Here is a 23,783-nt window from a genome sequence, read left to right on the forward strand (position 1 = left end):
GTACTCTATATATGTCTCTTATATCAGACCTACTTATTTCACAATCAATGTTTTTGGACAGGCAAGTTACCATGTCAAGCAAATCCTCCTTAGTCTCTTTATCATTCCTCGGCACATTTTTAACTTCAAAGCTAGTTTTCCTCATCCCTTTCTGTATGTCTTCAATTTTATCTTCCAAAATAGTTATGTATTTTCTATCTTCCTGCGCTTGCATTTCCAATAATTCAATTTTCTTTTTATATTCTTCATTTTGAGATGTGAGAAATGCAATAGAATTTTCTATGTTTCGATTTGATTGCTGAATGTCTGCTAGTGTCGGTGTAATTTTCTTTATTTCTTCACTATTTGTGGACACCATAGAGTGTATCAAGCTTTTCATTTCCTCCTTGAATACAGAGAATTCAAAACTAAAGTCCTCTTTTTCCCTCTTTCTTTTGTTACGCAATGAGACAAAACTTGATGTTGAGTCCGATTTGTTAGGCGAATCTTCCGCAATGTTAGATTCAGAGAATGATTTGTTCATATTGAATCCTTTAATTTATGTTATATTAACTTTTGATAATCTTAGAAGGTAATTTAGTTTATCAAATCTGAACTCCTCGACAGTGTGGGACAAGCATTACCAATCATATCAGTCGAAAGTATGGCTCAGGCATTATAATACCCCAACTAAGAGATCAAATGCGCATGTGCTCCATTCGCTGTACAAACAATAACAAAAGTCTGGATGTTCAAATGTCACAATCGTTACAGTTAGTAATTGTCAGGTACCAGGGTTGCATGAGCTCAGCGCAGGTCAACGTTAACGGCCACGCCTCGGAACAAGATGGCTTCAATGAAGGAGGCGCTTGCGCAGCAGTGAATCACGCCCTCCAGCAAGATGGCTGTCCTGAAGGGGCGGCGCATACACTCTTAACTCTGACGTCGCCGCTGAGACGGGGCCTGTGGCTTCCTAGTAGACCTCCTGAACACTTATGCACTCCTATTATTTTAAATTTATTTTTTGAACACAATTTAATTTAATATTAATATATATAAAAATTTACACTATGATCGCACGTCTACTCGATACCGAGGTCCGGGGGGAAGGATATATTATATTTTAAATGCAAAAAAAAATGTAACATTTAAAATATACATAGCGGAATTGTATTTTTTATGAAATTATGTATTATTCATAATAGAGTTTAAAGAAAAACATAACTTTTATAGCTTAATCAACTGTTGTAGAATTAATCAAGTATACATTTTCTATTTTAGTCTCGGTTTTGTTTCTAACTTCTACTTCACGCCTGTTTAAAATGCATTTGAATTTAACTTTTTTGATATTTTTCTGTGTATTCTTATCTTCAGTAGTTTTACACCACTATTCAGGTACACAAATCCTTGTATTACAAAACTTTAGATAAATTGTACTTTTTATTGACGACCTCCTTGGTGTGGCGGTGAACTCTGTGGTTTTAAGTTCGAGGACCGAGGTTCTATTCCCAGCAGGGACAATTTGGAAATTTATAATTTCTAAATTTTCTCTGCTCTGGCCTGGTGGGGGGTTTCGGCCGTGGCTAGATACCATCCTACCGACAAAGACGAAGCGGTTCAGCGTTCCGATACAAAGTCGCATAGAAACCGGTTAAGGGTATGGTTTAATATAACCCTAGCAGGTTAGCCCACTACTATGTCAGACTGCACTTAGGTACCACCAGGTGAGATTTCAGTCAAGGGCTGGCTGACAATAAAATAAAAATAAATCTATTATTTTTATTGTAAAGTTTCTCCTTTAAAAGTACTTACTTTAATATTTATCTTTCATTAAACTGCGGCCAATTTATCCGCGGACTAAATTTAAACTATATACTAAAAAATGTCACGTCGTTCGCTTAGTGAAGGAGTAAACAACATTTAAGGCTTCTTGTTGAAAATGTTGTTTACCTGTAAAATACAAAAATAACCTAGCCTATCCTGTTTTATAAAATGTTCACGACCTGTCATTTGTTTGTATACATTTGGTCCGCGGATAGATTGGCTGTTCTTTAGGTCTGTCGAAGGATTGCAATCATCACATATATTTGCAGTAAAGTTTCGTAATACGGGACCAAGTATAATTTTTGTAAACCGTTCATCGGACAATAGTAGATAGGTTCGCTAATCTAGCTAAAGTAGTTTTACTACAGTATTATAAATTACATCGCCAATATTCGTAAGCGCAAAATTGAAGAGCCAACTAACAAATGTGATATAGACCTTGTTACTCTGCGTTTAGATTTGAAGTTTGCTCTGAAAAAAAGTCACATCTGCACGAGTACTTTGTCGTAATTTATAAAACTGAGTAGGTACTATATAGTGATTAATATACATAAGGCAATAACACAAGTGTTCATTATATCATAATAATATAATTAAAAGGTGCTTATGGAGATTTAGTTATTCCAAGCGGGCCCCCAAGCACGACTAGGGCAGGAGACAATTATATACCCGGGTAAAGGATAAAAAATCATCTTCTCCCACAGCTTTTTCAACTCCGAGCACTGACCCACAAGTGGAAATAATATCCAAATAATGTATGTGTAACAATAAACGGAGGTAAACTTCTCCTTTTGCATGTTCCCGTGATTTAGCAGGTGGACACGTCAATTATATCCCCTGGCAGGGGATATAATCGGGGGATATAACTTTTGTCTCCTGCTTATACTAACTCTTCAGGAATAGGATGATACCGGCGCGAGCCTCCGAGTTTTCGAATATAAAATGCAATAAAACATTGAAAACTCAAGTTGCTACCGATTTTATCGCACATAGGACCCCGCTGGGTACAACCTAATCTCAGGGAGCCATCAATTACGTCACATAAAAGCAGTTTTGTCCATTCGAATGAGGATTCAATATGATAATACAAGTGTACTTTTGAGTACCTATATCTTTGTCGGCGCCAGAAAATTTTCATTGAACTTGTAACCTCTAAAGTGTTTCAGTTATAAGACTGAAAGGACGTGTTAATGTGACATAATAATTGGCCCCTTTCTATTCTGTTGTATTGTTAATTAATTATTAGACAATAAGCTCTTAGTAATGCATACGAAAAGAAGTAACGATAGAAAACCAACCAATAAGCCATGAAATATGTTAATTTCATAAAATCAATAAGTTGTAAGTGAAATGATAAATAAAAATTATGACACTAAGTTGTTTGGTTTTATTTGACGGCCTGTGCCAGTAGGCAGCGACCCTGTTTTCTGAGCCCTGAGTCCAAGGCTGTCGGTTCAATTCCCACAGCTGGGATAATGTTTGTGCGATGAACATTAACACAAACGTGAACATTTTTTCAGTATCTAGGTGTTTATCTGTATGTTATAAGTATGTATTTATGTATAATATTTCTAAAAATATTTATTTAGGGGCTAGCCGATGGCGATGTCGTTATATACTTAATTATTATATTATTTATATGTCAAAAAGTCAGTGTTTCTTTAAAAGTCTTGATAAACAAAATTTAATTACGATGTGGTGTTAAAATGTACATAATAAAGAAAAAGTTTTGTTCCATCACTTTTTGAGATCAATACTTTTAGAGAAATAACTCAACAAAGTTATCATTAAACAAACTAAACTAAATGTCCAATCTCGGTGCTCACGTGCAAATTGTAACCTTGCTACTTTGTGAGCTACTGTAAGTTTAGGGCCCGTTGCAGGTTTAAAGGATTTAAAACCTCGTTCTTTAAGCCTTCTTCTTACTGTCTATTCACTTACATTTCGAACATCTCTGAGCATGTGCTGCTCTTAAACAGCAGAGCGGTGACGATTTCTTAAACTTGTAGATACAATAAATCAATCATCTCTCACCGTTGTCTTCCTTCGGCGACCAGCCAAGTTCGCCTGATGTAGCCAACTGTCTCCAGATATCTATTGTACACATACTGAACAGTGGAACGACTAACTTCACACGTACTGGCCACATTTCGTTGACTCGTTCCGGTTTCCAATAGCGTGATGATACGAACAACTTCTGCTTCTCGAATATCCATTTTAAGCGTCGTAAAATTAAAAGAAGATACTACTGTACTTGCAGCAATAAAAAAAACAAAAAAGTTGTCGAGTGCTAATACACTGCGTTAATTTAAACTTGAAAGGCTAATGATGACGGTTCTTGAAAATATCGTAATAAACGAATAAAAAAAAAAAAATTTTTTTCTTACCTTCTACCTTAGAAAGAGGTTGCAATGCTTTGATTTTTACTTTGTTGTTGCTACAAATGATAAAAATTAAATCTGCATTCCATAGGATCCAATTTTAAGCGTGGCCTAATTATGCACGCCAGTTTATATTAAACAAACCATATTTTAGTTATTATAATAACATAATAGGTAAAAAATTTGAAACTTTCTTTCTTCTATTTTCCCAGGTATGAAAATTTACAAGAACTGTAATTGGAAAGCCCATGTAGATTATGTTTGTGCAAAGGTCAATAAATGTCTTTGTTCTCAAAAGATTAAGAATAACTAACTCTCGTAACATAGTTTTAATGTCATACTACGGATACATAGATTCTGTGCTTAAGTATGCTATTCTTGTATGGCGCAACTCCCCTGATTTAAATAGAGCTTTTATTGCACAATAAAGATGCATACGAGCAATTTGTGGTCATTATTATACGGACTCGTGTAAGCCCCTCTTTAAAAGTTCGGAGACACTAATTCTGTCAAGCATGTACATATTTGAATTGGAAGTTTTTCTTAAATGTACACTTATTTAAAAAAGCTATCGACAAACTCCCTAGAAATGTTAGATATCCAGAAAGATATATCTTTTAGAAAGCTTCAAAGCTAAATGCTTTTTAATTTATCTCAACATTTGGACGTCGATGTGAACGACGAAATATGCGTGAAACACAAAATGATAACATCTATATATAAGTGTTTAGTACCTATCATATTTTTGCCGAATAAAGAATTTGAATTTCTGTTATTTAATTATGAATTAAAAGATACGTAGTAACAAACCATAATATCAACTGTGTTTACATTTAAGGTCAAATGTGATTGCAACAGAAAAAAACAGGGTTAAATAAATAAAACCCATTAATCGATAATAATCTCACCCACATTCTCGTTTTAAATGCGTTATATGTTAGGGTTATATCTTATTAGGTTACTTTCCAAAAAAATCGAAAAATATTAAATTCATTTATTTCATGTAAATAAGTAGTATTTAGAATTTCACTCACACTTGAAAGGTCAAGTAGTGTCAATTTGTTTAGTTTGAAATGATAATCATTTAAAACCAAATAGATCTTTATAACTTGTCCTTGTTTGTATAAAATTGATTAACTACATCATATTTCAATGTTAATAGTGTGCCTTAATTTAAAGGATGTGCACACTGCATAGGATTTGATTTTTACCCATAGCCATTGCAGAACAGATAAAATAGAAAACATTTTAATTTTCTCTAATTAAAACTAGGATACCACTGAGGAGAAAATAAAACTAAAAAAGTATGGTTTGGTTATTTTTTTATTACCTGTCATCAAAAATTATGTACGGTGATATAATACTAGTCAATGTATAGGTATAAAAGCAAGTAAAATCCGAACGCTTGTATACAAATGTGGACCAAAAATAAATGCACCTTTGCGCCTTACACATGGCAACATCGCAGTTATTATGTCATTCTCATTCTAAATATGAATATTGCACCCTGCCACTAAAACTAAGCTTCATTAATTTAAAAAAAAATCAGTCGATGAATACAATATATTTCTTACAATCGATAAAAAATAAATATATCTCCACAGTTAAAAAAATAAATTAAAATTTAGTTAGTGACTGATCGAAATAAAAAAAAATGAAGTATTAAATAAAGAAAATAACCTGACTACATACTCTACAAAAAATGGTATTATATTTTAAAGGCAAGATGCAGCAGTAAAATAGCTAAGACCCGACGAGTTTCAATCCGATTACTGCCAAGAAATATTAATTATACAAATATATTGTCACACAATATATTGATACAAAATATAAATCGAAATTTCAATTTATACGATATAAATATAAAACATTACAAAAATTTTAAATCCTTTACGATTACTTTAATCTACTAAAAATTTCTTGAATATGCCACTTTTGACCTGAATTTAAACCTTTCACACAAAATATATCTTAACAAAGCAATACATCAGTAAAAATTGTTTTCTCACCCAAATTCCTTAATTTCAATAAAATCTCACTGAAACGCGGAACTAAATCCGTTCCGAATCGTTGATATAATCCACGTTTCAATTGTATCTTTATAACTTCGCGCCTTGTCAACGTACTACGATGAGAACTATGTTTTAACCACATACACACGAACTAAATGCTAAAGGGAAAAGAGTATTGCTCTGTTAAAAACGTATATTCGGTAAGGTTTCAGCATTTTATTCAATTCATAAATCTCTAATTCCAGTGCCGTAGTTGGCCCCGCCTGCTCTGTTTAGGGCGTCTTTGAATTGATCGATGTCTATTTCAGACTGGCTCTCTAATTGAAGCTCAACTGCAAAATTCTGAAACAAAAATGAGAAAACAACATTATATTATCTGATATTAACAATAAACAAAAATGAAAATCCTGTTCCATAAAAACAGCGTAGAGAGGCGGCACATTAAAGCGCGTAAAACGAGACGTTCAGTTTCAAGCCGACCAATGAGAATCGTTTAATTTTTGACATATGACACTTGCAATTTCAGTTATCCGCGCTTTGCGACTTGTAGCTTTTGATTTTGTTTATTTTAAAAATATGGACGAAATATATGAAAAAGTGCCTTGTAGAGAGAACCAGTTAGATGATTTGTTAGATCTGCTGGGTGAAGACGATGAACCGCTACCGGTTTCCATATTTATCAGTGGAAACATGGCTACTGGAAAAAGTTTATGTGTAAACACTGTGCTACAGCATTTACGTTTCAAACACGTTATGATAGACTGCATAGAGTGCTATACGCCGAAAATTATGTACGAGGTAATTTTATCGGGACTTTACGATGACCAGGTAGATATTAAATGCGATTCTATATGGGAATTAATGAATAACCTAAACACATACAGTACTCAACTAAGTCGCTACGAACCAATAGTATTAGTGTTCGACAGAGCAGAAAGGTTTCGTGCAATGGATCAAAGCATAATGTGCGCGTTTTTAAGATTGCGCGAATTCTGTACCTTAAATATTTGCACATTTTTTGTCACTCATCTGATTTACGACAACTTTAATTTCAAAATGGGCGTCCGAGAGCCTATAAAGATCTATTTCCCAAATTACAACAAAGAGGAGCTGTTTAAAATAATATTTTTACGCCAGAAAGCGTTCGTGCGTCACTTGACGAGCAATCACGACGTTGATTGTGGAATAAAAGAAGATCTTGAATGGCCAGAGTTGTTCGCAAACTTTCTTAATGCATTCTTGAGCGTGTTCTATCGACCATGTCGGGATTTAATCGAATTACAGCATATGGCGAGAGTAAACTTTGTAAAATACTGTGAGCCGATCATTAAAAATGAGATAAAATCCAATGATCTTTCAAAGCTATGGCGCCACATTGCACCTATTCTCAAAACAAGTTTAGAATTACTGTATCTTAGAATAAGCACATCAAAACCCACCATACCATCGCCAGGGAAAGAAAACAATGACTGGATTGATTCCCATAACTATAATTTTGAAAATACATTAAAACAAGAATTGTTATCAACAAAGACATTTGCACAGAGTTTTGAACTGCCATACTATGCCAAATTTCTTCTTATTGCTGCCTATTTAGCCAGTTATAACCCACCGAAAGAAGATAAAAGGTTGTTTATGAAAAATCATGGAAAACAACGAAAGAGGTTGCAGCAAGTCAAAGCGAAGGCTAAAATTAGTGAGAAACTAAACACACAGCTTGGACCTAAAGTATTTACGCTCGATAGATTGCTAGCAATCTTTTACGCTATACTACAGGAGAAAATTGGTTTAACAAGTAATTTATTGGCTCAAATAGCCACTTTAGTTGAATTAAAGTTAATTGCGGGCAGCAAAGAAATTGATTTAGACACATCTAAATATAAGTGCATAGTTGGTTATGATTTTATTTCAGCCGTTGCTCAAACGGTTGGTTTTAATGTTAGGAAGTATTTGTATGATTTCATCTAAACTGTAATTTCATATTTTGTTAAATATAATATTTATTAAATAGTGTAAATAATTTATTAATGGCTTTTATTCTCATTTAATATATTTATTGGTATATATAAATACATTCCAATTAAATATACAATTTATCTTAACAAACTTTTTTCCTGAAAGCAATTACTGTATTAATTAAATATTATAAGGTTGATCATTTTAATATCCTTAAACCAAATTTGCACACTATTAATTTAGTAGAATGTTATGCTCTCTAAACTAACTATATTGTTTACCAACATCTTGATATTGTACAAACGTTCTTGCAAATAAATGAAAAAAAAATAACTGGTTTTTTGGTAGAGTTAGTCAAAAGGATATTGTTGTTTGTTTGTTTTTCTAGGACATTTTGTCCTAGAAAAACAAATAATATCCACAGGATTTGTAAAAAACAGTAATTAAAGCTGGCAATAGCTAGTGTTTTTTATTTTTTTTTACATCTTGTTAGTACGGCAGGGCCACTAACACTAACACTAACTAGATAGAACTAAGATCATAATTTATGTCTAACTATAAGACAAATGAATAAAAGATGACATTAAACATTATAAAAGACATGATATTAATTTAGTGGACTATTGTGATACTCTGCAAATATTGAAGTAAAGGTCATTCAATATTCTCAGAGTAGGTATATCAACAATTCATGGAACAATGCTGTCCACCCCAATAGAATAGGTCCCATTGAGCATAAATAAACTATTAAATGACTGGTTTAAAAGAAACCATTTTTCATTGGAAAAATAATTGTTTTCATAACCCATTAGTGATATAGGGGATTAGTGATAGCTAATGATAAAATCAATATTGCCATCATGATAAGCACTCCTCAGTTCGCCCTTCCAACTGTTAATCTGACTCATATCAGCACTTAGCTGTATCTCATATTTCAGTACATACAAAGAAAAAAGTATTAAGGGACTGCTTAAGTATTTGTGGGATTTTAACAAGCACTTATTTAACTTGCCTTTTTTGCTGGGTGACAACAACTGAATTTTCAACCAGTCATCTATTGAGCTGAAATTTTGCTGCTGAAACATTGTCGTCCAAATCAAACGAGTACAACTTTTGATTTTAATGACGATGAATAGTACTAATATAACTAACTAATATAAACAATTTTGATATGTATTTTTATTAAAATGCTCATTATTACTTATTTATTCATTTAAATAATAAATTAATTGTTGTCCCACTGATGGTCCTTGTCTTAAGTAGGTGAGAGAGATTTAAGAGTTTAGACCGACCCTACTGCTCCTATGCGGGTATGCGGTAATTTTACTTAAAAAAAAAATTCAGTTTTTTACTCGCATGTATTATTAGCGTTTACTTTTAAACTATAAAGTATAAAATGATGTTGGAAAAAAGCAATCTGCTGATATTCTAGCGGGCTCTTCGCAGTGGAATCTGCCTTCCGAACCGGTGGTAGAGTCACTGCAAACAGACTGACTCGACGTTTCAAAAGTGCTTAACAAGGCCTACTTGAATTAAATGAATTTTGAGTTTGAATTTGTTTTTCATGATACACGTGAGCTAATAAAGAAAGAACCGTTGAAGCGAACGTAGGCCCTTAACACTAGAATCTAAATGATAAGAACATAGTGGTCTAATTATGATCATAAAACGATTATTTAGTTTTATTACTAATTGTCAATTTGATTTAAAATGGGTTTTTCGAAGTGGAAGTACTTAGTTATAAATAGGATAAAGATGTTTCTTTTTTTGTAAGAACATTTTTTTGAGAATGTATACTGTTCATAAACAATAAGACAGAAGAATGATTAACTATTGTTAAATTGTAAAAGTGTTAAAGAGCAACTGCTTAGTTTTTTGTCGGCTTCTTTCTCTTTAGAATGCAATAGTAACTTAATAGTTAAAACCGATAGACTTGACGTTTCAAAAATCAGTATGTAGTAAAGTCCGCCTACTTGAAATATAATGTTTTTTTTAAATGATTGAGCCAGAGAAAAAATGAACTTAAATTATAAGCAAGAAACCCGACGTTGCAAAAACAAAGATAAGTGAGTAATGTAGGGTAGGTACAAGGAAAAAATAACACGAGTTTAACTGAAGCGGTAAATAAGGACGCTACTAAGCTGCATTAAGATTCTCCGAATAATATTTTCCTGAGCTAGATAAAAGTTAGGTAAACAAATCGCGGTATTTATGAGTTACCAAAATACTGATTTAATCTGACGCAACAGTCAACACGTGTTATTTATTATTGTAAAAGTTTGCCTATCGGAGATTTAAAGTATAAGACTAGGTAGGATAAATATATAAGAATAGGTAGATATACCTAGTCTTACCTATAAACATAGTTATTTTCAGTACTTAAAAGAATATAATTGAAAGTCTTTAATTCATATACGTATAGAAAACTAGGTTAACAAAACAAACGATAATACTTTAAATATGCGCAAAAGCGTCCTTATCGCTTGAAACGATAAGTACGCCTTTGCGCATATCATTTCCAGAGAACCTTTGGCTGAAGAAACATGCTACACGTAACGGGATAGTGCAATAGGCAAATTTGAAAATTATATACAGGGATCGGGACAGCCGCATTTTCCACCTATAGGAGCGCGAGGTTTAGCGGCACCATGCTGCCCCGATGCAGGTTGGCGGGCCTTAACGTATATATTACCAGGTTGCTCTTCTAATAATTTTAAATGTCAATGTGAGATGCTATGATGGTACAAAAAAAACACCCGGCTATGTTTGTTTTGGGCTTCTTCTTAGACCAGGACGCGTTTGGAACCCTCGTAGTTTTAGTTTAAACTTTTTAAGAATACGAATATGGTTATCGCCATCATCTCACTACCGCAGTTTGCAGCGACCCTGCTTTCTGAGCCCAAGGCCGTGGGTTCGATTCCCACTACTGGAAAATGTCTGTGTGATGAGCATGAATGTTTTTCAGTGTCTGGGTGTTTATATATGTATATTCTAAGTATTTATGTATGTTATTTATAAAAAAATATTCATCAGTCATCTTAGTACCCATAACACAAGCTACGCTTACTGTGGGGCTAGATGGCGATGTGTGTATTGTCGTAGTATATTTATTTATTTATCTAAAAAAAAAAAAAAAATATTACGTTATTAACGTTCATATTTCTATCTTGTGAGAGTTGAAAGCTGAGTCTGATGCGTCCAACTAACTTAACCTTCTCATTTCAGAAATTTATTAATTGTATAGTAACCTCGCTGCAATAGATGGGTTATATTGTACTAGTTTAAATTTACCCGATTGGTTGGTTGACTTGGTGATTTCTACGCGGCGTACCAGATAGCATAATTGCTTAGTGGCACATCTTTGTCTATAGGGTGATAACTAGCCACGACCGAAGCCACCCTAGTTGGGGGAAACTATGTAATTAATTCTCATGTAATGTACGCATCAAAAGTGCCACCTATGGGCCTACTTGAATAAAGATATTTTTTAATTTGATATCACCACATTTCATTGATCCTGTGAAACGTAGTTGTAAACGCTAGGCCACTAAACCAAGCGGGAATTCTGGACACATGCTTCCATAAGTTATTTTTATTTAAAGTCAAAGTCAAAGTCAAATATATCTTTATTCAAATAGGCACATAGATGGCACTTTTGATGCGTTATTATATACAAAATGTGTACATAGCAGTGAGTAGTGATGGCGATAACTACAATCGTAAACTTAAAACTAAAGCTACGAGGGTTCCAATCGCACCCTGGTCTAAGAAGAAGCCCACAACAAACTTAGCCGGGTGTTCTTTTTGTTATTATTATTTTAATTGTAGAATGTTCGATACACTTACAGAAATTATATCCTTAATGATGGCCTTGTCAGTGGACATCTTGGCGCGGTTGATGACCGACACGCTGGGCCCCACCCACGTCATGAACATGAACTTCTTGCGCTTAGACATCTCGTCGCCCATCTGGAGCCTGAAGACAAACGCACATCATCATTATAATAATATGAAGTAACCTAACTTTTCTAAGTTATGTGCGTTTTAAGTAATTAAAAATATCTCCTGCTACGACGGTGAAGGAAAACATCTTGAGGAAACCGGCATGCCTGAGAGTTCTACATAATTTTCTCAGAGGTATGTGGAGTCCACCAATCCGCCCTGGGCCAGCATGGTGGACTACGACCTTAACCCTTTCTCATTGTGGGAGGAGACCCGTGCTCTGTTGTGGGCCGGCAATGGGTTCAAATTCAAATTCATTTATTTCAAGTAGGCATACCTTAAAAGCACTTTTGAAACGTCAAGTATGTATGTTTGTAGTGACTCTACCACCGGTTCGGAAAGCAGATTCTACCGAGAAGAGCCGGCAAGAAACTCAGTAGTTGCTCTTTTCCAACATCAACATTTACAATCATTTTGCTATCTTGCGGGAGATGAGAGCGAGGCTGGCTGCTTCCATTCTACCTTGTCATTGAGGAATTCATCAAATGTATAGTAACCTCGCTGTACTAGATGCGCTTTTACACATTTTTTAAATGTATGCATTGGTAGGTCAAGAATTTCCTTAGGAATCATGTTGTAAAAGCGTATACCCACAAAGGAGTTCTGCACCTTTCGCAGACGATATGCAGATATCACTCTCTCTCTCTCCCAATGCAGATCTTATCATCTCAGTTTACAGAATATGTTAAAACACATTTATTACAGCGAGGTATATTATACAATTGATGAATTTCTTAATGACAAGGTTGCTTGGAAGTATCCGGCTCCGCATTCATCTCTGACAAGATAGAAAAATGAATGTTAAAATGTAAATAGTCGATGTTGTAAAAGAGCAACTGCCGAATTTCCGGTAGTAGAGTCACTACAAACAGACATACATGACGTTTCAAAGTGCTTATATTCAATGGCGTGGCGTTTTATAAACTGGCCAAAGACCCTGTGTCTTCGGCCAGGGTATAAAACAGGGCATAAACCAGATATATAGCGTAAAATAGCGTAGAGCTTTATAAAATAATTTGGGTATGCAGTGCTTTTGTGCATGTATGAAATGCACGCCACTGCTTATATTAGACCTACTTTAAATAAATGAATTTTGAATTTTATCAACGTCCCACTTCTCTCTCAACGCCTCTCTCAACTCTCTCACCTATAGCATAGCACAGTCCCACAACACTGCTCCACCTGTTCTTGACGACCTCCCTGGCGCAAAGCGCGTGAGCTCTGTGAATTTAAGCAGGAGGTCCCGGGTTCTGTTCCCGGCATGGGCTATTTGGGAATTTATTACTAAATTTTCTCTGGTCTGGTCTGGTAAGAGGCTTCGGCCGTGGCTAGCTACCACCCTACCGACAAAGACGTGCCGCTAAGCGATTCAGTGCTCCGGTGCGATGCCGTGTAGAAACCGATGACTTCTATACCCCTAAAAGATTAGCCCGCTGCCATCTTAGACTGCATCATCACTTACCAGTGCAGGTTACAGTCAAGGGCTAAACTTTAGTGTTATTAAAAAAAAAAAAAAAGTATGAACACTCTCTGATCATAGTCAGTCCCTCAGGAGGGGAAGCTGAAGGTGAAGTCCTAACCTCTAAGCTATCAACTCTTAGATAACTGTTATTAGCAGGCTTTATATATAATGACTCAGATCGTATTCTTCACTACCAAGACGACACGGAGGACAGATTATGTATCTACATATAGATTGGAATCAGGGTTGAAGTGTTCTCTAAAGATTCGTGTCACATGATTACTCTGGTACACACACATACAATAATAAGTCATGAGAATATATTCCGCAATGATCTACCGCATCGAGAAATAACACCTTCATCTGACTAATTGTAATTATCAAAAAGATAAGAAAGAACCTGAAGCCAATTCTTCGAGTGCGACCATTTTAAAAAGATTACGGGTTGGTGAGCTTTGCTGACTACAGCAACAGGTTTACTACCGTTTAGTTGTTTACACAAGTGCGCCAAAGCTCGGAGAGTAGATAAAGCTTGGAGAAGATGAAGAAAGGACCAATCCTTTCCCCGGGGAGCAAAATGTCTCCTGCTTCTAGCCGTGTCAGTTACCTTAGGTATCCGAAAGCACGTTCGTCGTCGGAAAACTGCGTGCGGAACTCCGTGAAGTCAGAACCTCGCGCCGAGCAGATGATACGCGCCCCATCGAACTTGAAGACCGCCCTGCGGAGACCAAGAGCCTGTTAATAACTTTTACACATATCAAGATGATCACTAAGAACAGCCTTCGACAGTCCACTGAGCGATTAAAGATCTCTCCCAACGGGAGCGTTTGCCCGTAATCACCGAGCTGGGCAGATGGTTTGGTGATCGCAGCAGATGGTAGTAGTATGATCTTAACGAGAACTAATAAATTATTGGATATCTATATACATAAAAAAGAAAGTGTGTGGGTATGTTCTATATGAAACTTTCAGGGAATCTCCGGATTGACCTGGCGAGTAATCCTGTAAAGTTTGGTGACGATCGGAGCATTCCTATTTTTGAACTGTCAAACTGGCACATACAGCTTTTATTTACTATGATGATATTCTATTGTTGGGTTTACATGGGTGTAGATAATGATCTTCAACCGCTCGAGAAGAGAATAGAAGAGAATGAATACGGAGAGAAATATATGATTTAATATATTATGAGACTTAAATTAAAAATTTAATGATGTAAGTTTATTGTTTAAATAAAATTAAGCAAAATCTAGCCCGGCGAAGCGGGCTGGGTACGCTTGTAAAATATAAATAAAACGAAAAGGAAATTGAAACGAAAACGAAATAAACAAGTGTTTTTAATTTTATTTCTATTATTTGTAAATCATAATCACTCATTACCGGCTTACTACAGGCCACGGTTCTCCTCCTACAAAATTCAAATTTAAAATCAAATCTTTATTTGCGTGATTGCAAGTTAAAAATTTGATCTTTTAATAAAACATAACAAGTTCCGCGCTACAATCTGCCATTCTATGGCATGCAAATTATAACAATACCTTAATTATAAAATTATTTTTCCATTTTATACAAAATGTCAGAAAATTAAGGTATCAAAACTGTGTAATTAAATAACAATGTCAATTTTTAATTAAATAATCTAAAGTAAACCAAAATATAGAACTAGAAACACAATAATTTAAACCTTTAGTTTTAGATATTCGTCCACTAAATAAAACTGACGGAGCAAAAGCCATTACATAATTTTAATCTTAAATTTAGGCAGAGGTGTGTCTATTTAAGTATTTGGTAATTTGTTATAAATTGTTATTGCCATACAATAAACATTTCTTTTATATAAAGTCTTACAACGAGAATGGGTTAAGGCCGTAGTCCACCAAGCTGGCCCAGTGCACTGGTAGACTCACACACTTTTGAGAACATTATGGAGAACTCTCAGGCACGCAGGTTCCCTCCGATGTTTTCCTTTACAGTTGAAGCAAGTGATATTTTCATAATAAAACGCACTTAACTCAGAAATGTTAGAGAACTTAGAGGTGCGTGCTGGGATTCGAACTCGGCACCACGAAAGTGAAGTCGAAGTTCTACCCAATGGGCTATACCGGCTTCTTTTAATGATTATTCTAATATTAACTAAAAACTATTTTTCATCTTCCAGTCGTTCCGTGACTGCTAACTTTATGTTTATTAGTAAGTAAATGGCGAATCAATAAACTGCTCTATAGAATATAGTTTTGCTTTTCCTCGCTTCGGTAAACCGCTTACGCCGTGTTCATGAGCCGGTAGAGGCTTTTCTATAAGCCTTTAAAGTTTAAATTAACACCGCTCAGCTAGTTTTTGCAGCGCAACGGGCTCACAGACATGAAAGCTCAATTATTGGGATTGGTACAGACTGTGGATACCGAATAGCAAGCGTACAGTTTGGTTACGAAATGTTGACGTCTCATAGACTACTATTGTTTATATGTTATCTTATAATCTTATAATGTAAAACTTCTTAAGACTACATTCAGTAGTTTTAAGCCAGGATGCCGTCCTTCTTGGTGATGCTCACGATGCAGTCGTCGGACTCGCCCATGCGGCGGATGGCACCGCACGCCACGTACATCTTGCTGGCGTCGCCGGCGCGCCCCGTGGCCGGGTCCACGTCCGCGATCACCAGCTGCACGGACGCGTGGTCCTTGGCGTGGATCAGCCGGTTGCTGGCCGAGCATTTCCTCGGGCAGTACAAGTCAATGTTGGATAGAAGCAGGCGTTACTTTGCGAAAATCCATGATATATTATGAAAGCGAACGAGGGTATATTGCCGAAGATCTGTTTGGTGTGGAAAATAAGGATAGAAATTTTAAATTACACCATACATATTCTCCTGCTTTTCACAGAGTTTAGCAAATTAAGCTTTATTTTCACTATTGTTTAAGACTATTTTGTATGAACTGTTAAAAAATATTAAAGCCGCAATTTTTATTTTTAAAATGTCTTCGTTCTCTTTTGTATTTAATTTAGTACGCTAAAATTGTCTGCAATCTCACGTGCACGGCTAGCTTAGACAAGAGACGAAGATATTTTTCTCCCCAAGGAAAAGATGAAAATTTATCTTCTTCCATAGCTTAACAACTCTCCGAACATTGCCGCACAAGTGGCATAATAAACGGGTCTAAACTTCCTCTATTCATTGTTGCCGTAATTTGGCAGGTGAGCACGTTAATTTATTTAAGTAATGTGCGTTTAAAGTAATTAAAATATCACTTGCTTCAACGGTGAAGGAAAACATCGTGAGGAAAAATGCATCTACATAATGTTCTCAAAGGTGTTTGGAGTCCACCAATCCGAACTGGGCCAGCGTGGTGGTTAACGGCCTTAACCCTTTCTTATTGTGGGAGGAGACCCGTACTCTTTAGTGGGCTGGTAATGGGTTGATGAGGATGATGATTTGATGTAAAGCGTGTTGTTTCAACGCGGATTGCTACATGTACCTAAATGAACAATGTACCTACTATATGATTGCTATACTGTGTTACAGACATGGCATGAGCTGCGCAGGCAAATTTTTGGCCGTTTTTGTTCCCAGTCTCGTGGAATCGCGATGTCTCTCATCTTTTTTTTGCTTTTCGGAAACAGGTGTTTTGTGTTTATGAATACACTTTCAGTTTTTTGCTTTTTACTCTTTTTAGTTATGTTTTAGTAAAACTCAAAGTCATCATTTTACAGTCAGTGATTTGAATACCATTCTGCAGTGAGTGAGGTTGCCAAGTCGTTCTATCAAATTTGTATGGATTGATTGACATTCACGTGATATTAAAAACAGAATATAACAATAAGTAATAACACTTTCCTTCTGTTTTTTATTACCTAAATGTAGGTACCTTTTAATTTTAAATTCTTTTCCAAACAGTTGATTTTTATTTATTCTTTTATTTATAATCCCGAAAAAGCAACCGGGTATCCACGCCAATTGATATGCAATGCTGTACAGCCTAACCGAGCTTGAGGACATCCTAACCTACCTATATTATAAATATTGGATAAGTTACACCATACAGATTCTCCTGCTGTTCGCGGAGTATAGCAAATTAAGCTTAATTTTCATAATATATATTATAAATGCGAAAGTTTTGTATGGATGGATGTATCTTTGTTACTCTTTCACGCAAACACTCCACCAATTTGATTGAAACTTGGAATGGAGATAGATTTTAGCCAGGTTTGACACATACTTTAATCCCCAAATTTTACAGTTCCGCGGTATCTATGAAAATGCAAAAAAACGCGGTCAAAGCCACGGGCAATAGCTACTGTAGCATAAAGATAGCTTCGGACCTAGAGATAGGATACTTTTATGAGCACGAAAATATTCCTATATTCCTACGTTTATTATATACACAGGTCGTAAAATTAATTTGTTCTAAATTTAATAAAATCTTTATTTTTTATTTGCAGGAGACCTGGTTTATAAGCACTTTTGAAACGTCAAGCCAGTCTGTCTGTAGTGACTCTACCACCGGTTTGGAAGGCAGATTCCACCGAGAAGAAGCCGGCAAGAAACTCCGCAGTTGCTCTTTTCTAACAACAACAATTTACTTTATAATATTTACTTTCCGATCTTGTGAGAAATGAAAGCGGAGACGGATGCGGATAGTGATCTTGCTGTAATAAATGTGTTTCAACGAAATCTTATTGACAAGACAAATTAAGATTTCAATGGTTTTAACACATTGCTAACTTACGGTGGGTGAAAAAGCACCTTAGGAATCATATAAGGTATAATAAACTCAATCTTGTTATTACCACTCTGTGGGGGACCCGTCGGAGCGCACGTCTTCGTACGCTGACCGTATCGTGTCTCTATCCAGGCCGGTAGTCATGGTTACCTGCAACAATAAATACATCATCTTATTAGTTATGCGAGCCTAGTATATGACTATTACGTATTGTAATATATAGTAGTATATACCGCTAACGAGGCTTTATAGCTACCATACCCTAAGGCTAGCCCGCTACCATCTTTTTTTTTAATGTTTATAGACTAGCGCTTGACTGCAATCACACCTGATGGTAAGCGATGATGCAGCAGCCTAAGGTGGAGCGCGCTTGCCAAGAAGATGCCTATTCACTCTACAGATAAATAAATCTTAGACTTCATCACCAGATAAGAAAGTAAGATCCAGGGTTAACTGAAGGATGATGATGATAAGAATAGAATATCCGAAATAATAAGTTTTTTGTGGACTTTTAGGACCAGTAGGGTAAACATTCGCACCACGAGATAATTGCGTATCTCTACCATTTTCTCTTCCTATTTCTATGCGATAAGACGAGTACGTACATGAGTAGATAATTTTCTCGTGACGGGCATATTCTTAGCCCTATATATAGGGTTTGTTTGGAACCCGTTAGGAACTAGTACAATAAGTGGGAGCAACACATGATAACATTTGGATGATTTTTAATATATATTTTTTTCATACAAACATAATTGCCACCCAATTACATGTGTATGAAACGTTAGGTTACCTTTGTCATTCGCGGGTAGCGCAAATTTAAATACAAGCTTTTACAAAAAGAACTGCATTCCGTAGGCAGCGGTAAGTGAAGTGAAATATGTAAAATATGTGTTTTGCTGACTTCCTTTCACTCGCATATATACCGCGGTCGCTACGTGAAGCAAAATGTAATTTCTTTGTAATTAGCAACTCTTGTTAACTCGACTGGGGTGGCCAACTGTAGATGATGTTACGGGACAATCCCATAAATTCACCCATCAATGGGTACTGGGCCCCAAGTATGCTTCTGCAATTGTGTCTATGGTGTCGAGTGTGTCTGTATCTAAGGTGACAATGGTGTCTATGGTTTCGGTGCTGAGTCTAAGACATAGTACCCAAAAATGATATTATAGAAAGGCCTTAAAGTAATTGAATCCATGGCCGTAAAATAAGTAAATAAAAAAAAAATACTAATGATTTTTTTTAATACATGCAACAAAAGTATAAGGAGAGGTAAGTTTGCAATCAAGAGTGTGAAGAATCTTACGGTTACCTCAAAAGGTAACCACAATTTGAACAGGCGCCCACAATACAAACTTGTCTTGTGTGGTTACCATTTAAAAAAGTGGTTTATTAATTTAATTTTGTCATTGATCGACCACAGAGTCTGCTAAATGCTAAAAGGGATCGGCGCATGGTCGTGAGACAAATAACAACTGCCACAATCACTGCTTCAACGTTATGTTCACTTAACACCAGTGCTACGACGAAGATAAAGAATATAACATCATGCATCAATATACTGTTAATGTGCGAAGTAAGCAAGTTTTTTCATAGTAATAACTGTGGTGACCCACAGTTTGGAGCAGAGTATATACAATTCCGTAGTACATTAATTTGATCTATTTCATAAGGTATAGCTAGTTCGCCATGTAAGCGCACAAAAATATGTTTGGCACAACATTTATTGTGTGTGTCATGTCATTACAAATAAAACTAATCAAATATCTGAATTTCTTGGTTTCTCTCTACTATTATATGCATATATACTTTGTGCTATGTAAAGGTCAGGCCAAGCAGATGGACCACCTGATGCTAAGTAGAAAACCATCCGCCTATAAACAAGGCAACACTTTTTTTTTTTTTTTTTTTTTTCTTCTATATCGATATTTAATTTTCCCGTGTGATTTTAAGTTTCCCGTGCTTAAAATTAAAAACATATTGTTTATATGACGTACTGATTTATAAAAACCATTCAACCTCCCATTTCACTCGTAGTGGTGGAATTGAAAACAGCAAACTTAATGGAAATTTACGTATTTTGATAAAAAAAAAAAAAAATAATAATAATTTAAAAAAAAAATCGGTAAGAAACAAAGTGGTATCAATATATCGCTGAAGCCTCCTTTTAAGAGTAGTATTACTACCCCTGTGTCAGAAGACCATGTCCTGAAACGGGCCGCAACTTGAGGCTAGGTGTTAAGCATCATGCGCCTGAAATGGCACAAGCAACCACGCCCTTCAGACCGGAACACAGCATTGCAACAATGCTGCTTGGGGCAGAAATTAGCATGGCAGTAGTACTTTCCCGGATGAACTCTGTCTCAAGAAGCTCGACTACGACTGGCAAGAAATCCGACCCGACGAAAAATGCACACTTCAATCAAACAATCAATTTTTTATTTTCCTTGAATATGGTACATACAACATGTTTACATAGGTGTTAATTAAATTTTATAAGTATCACATACCCTGCCAAGATTGGCGTGCAAAAATTATTCGTTAATTATTATATAAATTTTCTACATTAAATAACAAGTCACATTTAAATAATTAATTAAAAGTAAAAACACAAATTAATGAAATGAAATGAATTCATGAATGTCTATAATTATAATAATTTTCCATTTAGGTAGTCATTGATATGATAATAAAGTCTATCCAAAAGTTTATTAAATAAAACTGATTTGATTTGTGGGTAGAAAGGAACTTGAAAAAGAAGAGAGGGCGATTGTTGTAGAAAAAATTGTATGCCGAGCGCAAGATTTATCGGATAGGTATAAAAGTGAATTCAGTGCTTGAATAAATATTTAAAAAAAAACCAACGTTTCCGGACTCCGCCTGCAAACCGGAAGTGACTATTTTGCTGAAGGTAAACTCTTTTATTTCGCGAGATCTTTTGTTAGAAGATTCTAAATTATTTTTTTATTATGAAGTAGTGCGCCGCCTTTATATTTTGCGAAGAGTGGGTAGTCACGTGCTATAATAACCACACGGTTGAGGTTCCAATCCAGGGTCATTTTATCTCAAAAGCTACAACCATATACAAAAAGATTTCACCGTGGTTTTCTAAATCCTTGGGAAACCTTTACCGTTTTAAACCGCCGTCACTAATATTTATATTTCACATTCATCAACTTTAAAGTACAATTTTATGTTTTATCTCGCTAGTCCTAAGTTATAGGTTAGGTACCTTTAATTTATTAACTCGCGCGTGAATCATTTCAAGGCTGGCGTATGGTACGCAAAATTAGGGGAATGCTGCCTGGCGTGACGCTGCGAGCAGACGGGTGTGGCGATCTATATTTGTCAACACCCACCCCTCAGGTTATTTCACTTTGTTTTAACTTTCGTAGTATAATACAGAAATATAATTTCTTGCTGTATTAAAGCAAAAAATTATATTCGGTATTATATCTATAAATATTTGAATTTGGACTGCTGATTCATACAAAAATATCAATGACAAACCATTTAAAAAAAAAAGTACTTTTAACGTCCCACTATTAACGATATGTCAGCCTGAGTACCTGTGTGAATCAGACAATAACACTAACGGAATCATCCTGATACATCATTAATATCAACAAGGAGCACAAACAGTCCTAATATGGAACCATAAGGGACCCTTCTGTTACAACTAATCAGTTTTCACTTTAATAACTTGCGATATTGAAGGCAAATTGCTGGAAGTCTTATGTCATGTTGCACGAAGACCAAAAAGTTTTAACAGATCAACATCGACGTCTTAAAAAGCTTAAAATAATGGTCTATGCTTTAACATTACCGGCACAAAAAGATTGAACTTACGCTGTGAGCACCGATTCGGGAGCCAATTTAATTTAGGATCAAAATAAATCTCTGGAAGAAATAGCTATATAGCGATAAGGCCACCAAATTGTACTCTCTTGCTCTGTATTTATATCTCTGTAACTACTTTTTTCTTTGGTGTACAATAAAAGTGTATTCATCCATTCATACTCTAAACATTGGATGCTCTATAGCAGATAAAGTGGGCTAGACTAAGTCAGAATGTAAACCGCACCTAGCAGGGTACCGTTTAGTCAGATACTTCATCATACTCGTAAGTGTGGCCTGAGTAGGTAACCCAAAAGAATTGTTACCTTGGATGAACAAGAGAACCCAGAATGGCAGGACTCAACATCGCGTACGTCATCGCTTGGGGCAGAGCCTTCCTCCTTGCCTTCCTTCACGATATCGTACAGTTCATCGATTCTGTTCCTCAGCACTTTTATATCAACCTTAAATTTTCTCTTGTCTAAAAAGAAATAACCGTTTAGTCGATACCATCATTACCGTTACCTACCTAAGTGTGGTTTATAGAAAAGTCCTACTATAGTATAATGGACTACGTAATAGATAAAAAAGCTTGGGTGTGAATTATTGTTCTAACCAGGTTGCTCATCTAATAATTTTAAATGACATTGTGACATGGTGATAACAAAAACAAAACACCCGGCTAAGTTTATTGTGGGCTTCTTCTTAGACCAGGACGCGTTTGGAACCCTCGTAGCTTTAGTTTTAAGTTTACGAATGTGGTTATCGCCATCATCTCACTACCGTGTAATACTTATGTACGCATCAAAAGTGCCTACTTGAATAAAGATATTTTTTTGACTTTAATAAAAAAAATTAAAAAAAAAATTACAAAAGCCCCTATTTTCAATTAGTGTAAATTACTCTACTAGTCAAGCCCTTTCATTTGATTAGGGATGCGGAGATTAAATGAGAGAGGTATGCGAAGATTCGAATCACGCTGTTCAACTCATCATCATCATCAACCCATAACCGACTCACTTAGTCTTCTGTCAGAATGAGAAGGACTCAGGCCGTAGTCCACCACACTGGCCAATTGCGGATTGGTAGACTTTGAGAACTTTAAAGAGAACTCTTAAGCACGTAGGTGTTTATGATATAAGAACGCACATAACTCAATAATTGACGGACCAATGAGATGTCCACCTGCGGGTAAGTGGAAAACCATCGCCTATAAGCAGACAACACTTCAACACTTCACAGGGCATGCAAGGAGCACGTCCTGCAACATGCCGCCATAAATTTAGGGCGTAGATATCAAATACTGGCAACTACGCCCTTCAGACCGGAACACAGCATTGTCACAATGCTGCTTAGCGGCAGAAATAGGCATAAAGTCAAAGTCAAATATTTCTTTATTCAAATAGGCACATAGATGGCACATTTGATGCGTTATTATATACAAAATGTGTACATAGCAGTGAGTAGTGATGGCGATAACTACAATCGTAAACTTAAAACTAAAGCTACGAGGGTTCCGATCGCGCCCTGGTCTAAGAAGAATCCCACAACAAACTTAGCCCGGTGTTCTTTTTGTTATCACCATCTCACATTGTCATTAGAAAAT

General features: G+C 35.7%; 2 protein-coding genes and 1 pseudogene across 3 annotated transcripts in view; 1 reads left to right on the forward strand and 2 right to left on the reverse strand.

Moving 5' to 3' along the window:
• Nucleotides 1–6,017: 6,017 nt before the first annotated feature.
• LOC120624087 (coactosin-like protein) overlaps nucleotides 6,018–23,783 on the reverse strand; it is a 39,950-nt gene continuing 22,184 nt past the window's right edge. Inside the window, exons 2-6 of one of the 2 annotated variants that reach the window (XM_039890429.1) lie at nucleotides 22,504–22,658; nucleotides 18,405–18,487; nucleotides 14,224–14,334; nucleotides 11,999–12,128; nucleotides 6,018–6,538 (exon numbers count right to left, since the gene is read on the reverse strand). In XM_039890429.1, the coding sequence (XP_039746363.1) occupies nucleotides 6,422–6,538; nucleotides 11,999–12,128; nucleotides 14,224–14,334; nucleotides 18,405–18,487; nucleotides 22,504–22,658 (596 nt within the window). In that variant the 3' untranslated portion in view covers nucleotides 6,018–6,421. The remainder of the gene's footprint in view (nucleotides 6,539–11,998; nucleotides 12,129–14,223; nucleotides 14,335–18,404; nucleotides 18,488–22,503; nucleotides 22,659–23,783) is intronic. The other variant, XM_039890438.1, reaches the window with a different exon arrangement.
• LOC120624079 (origin recognition complex subunit 5) lies at nucleotides 6,718–8,220 on the forward strand. The gene has a single exon (XM_039890417.1). It carries the CDS (start codon nucleotides 6,773–6,775, stop codon nucleotides 8,162–8,164), a length of 1,392 nt encoding a protein of 463 aa, XP_039746351.1. The 5' UTR covers nucleotides 6,718–6,772; the 3' UTR covers nucleotides 8,165–8,220.
• LOC120625010 lies at nucleotides 16,126–16,365 on the reverse strand (annotated as a pseudogene).

Source organism: Pararge aegeria, chromosome 1 (genome assembly GCF_905163445.1).
Source record: "Pararge aegeria chromosome 1, ilParAegt1.1, whole genome shotgun sequence".
Lineage (NCBI taxonomy): Eukaryota > Metazoa > Arthropoda > Insecta > Lepidoptera > Nymphalidae > Pararge > Pararge aegeria.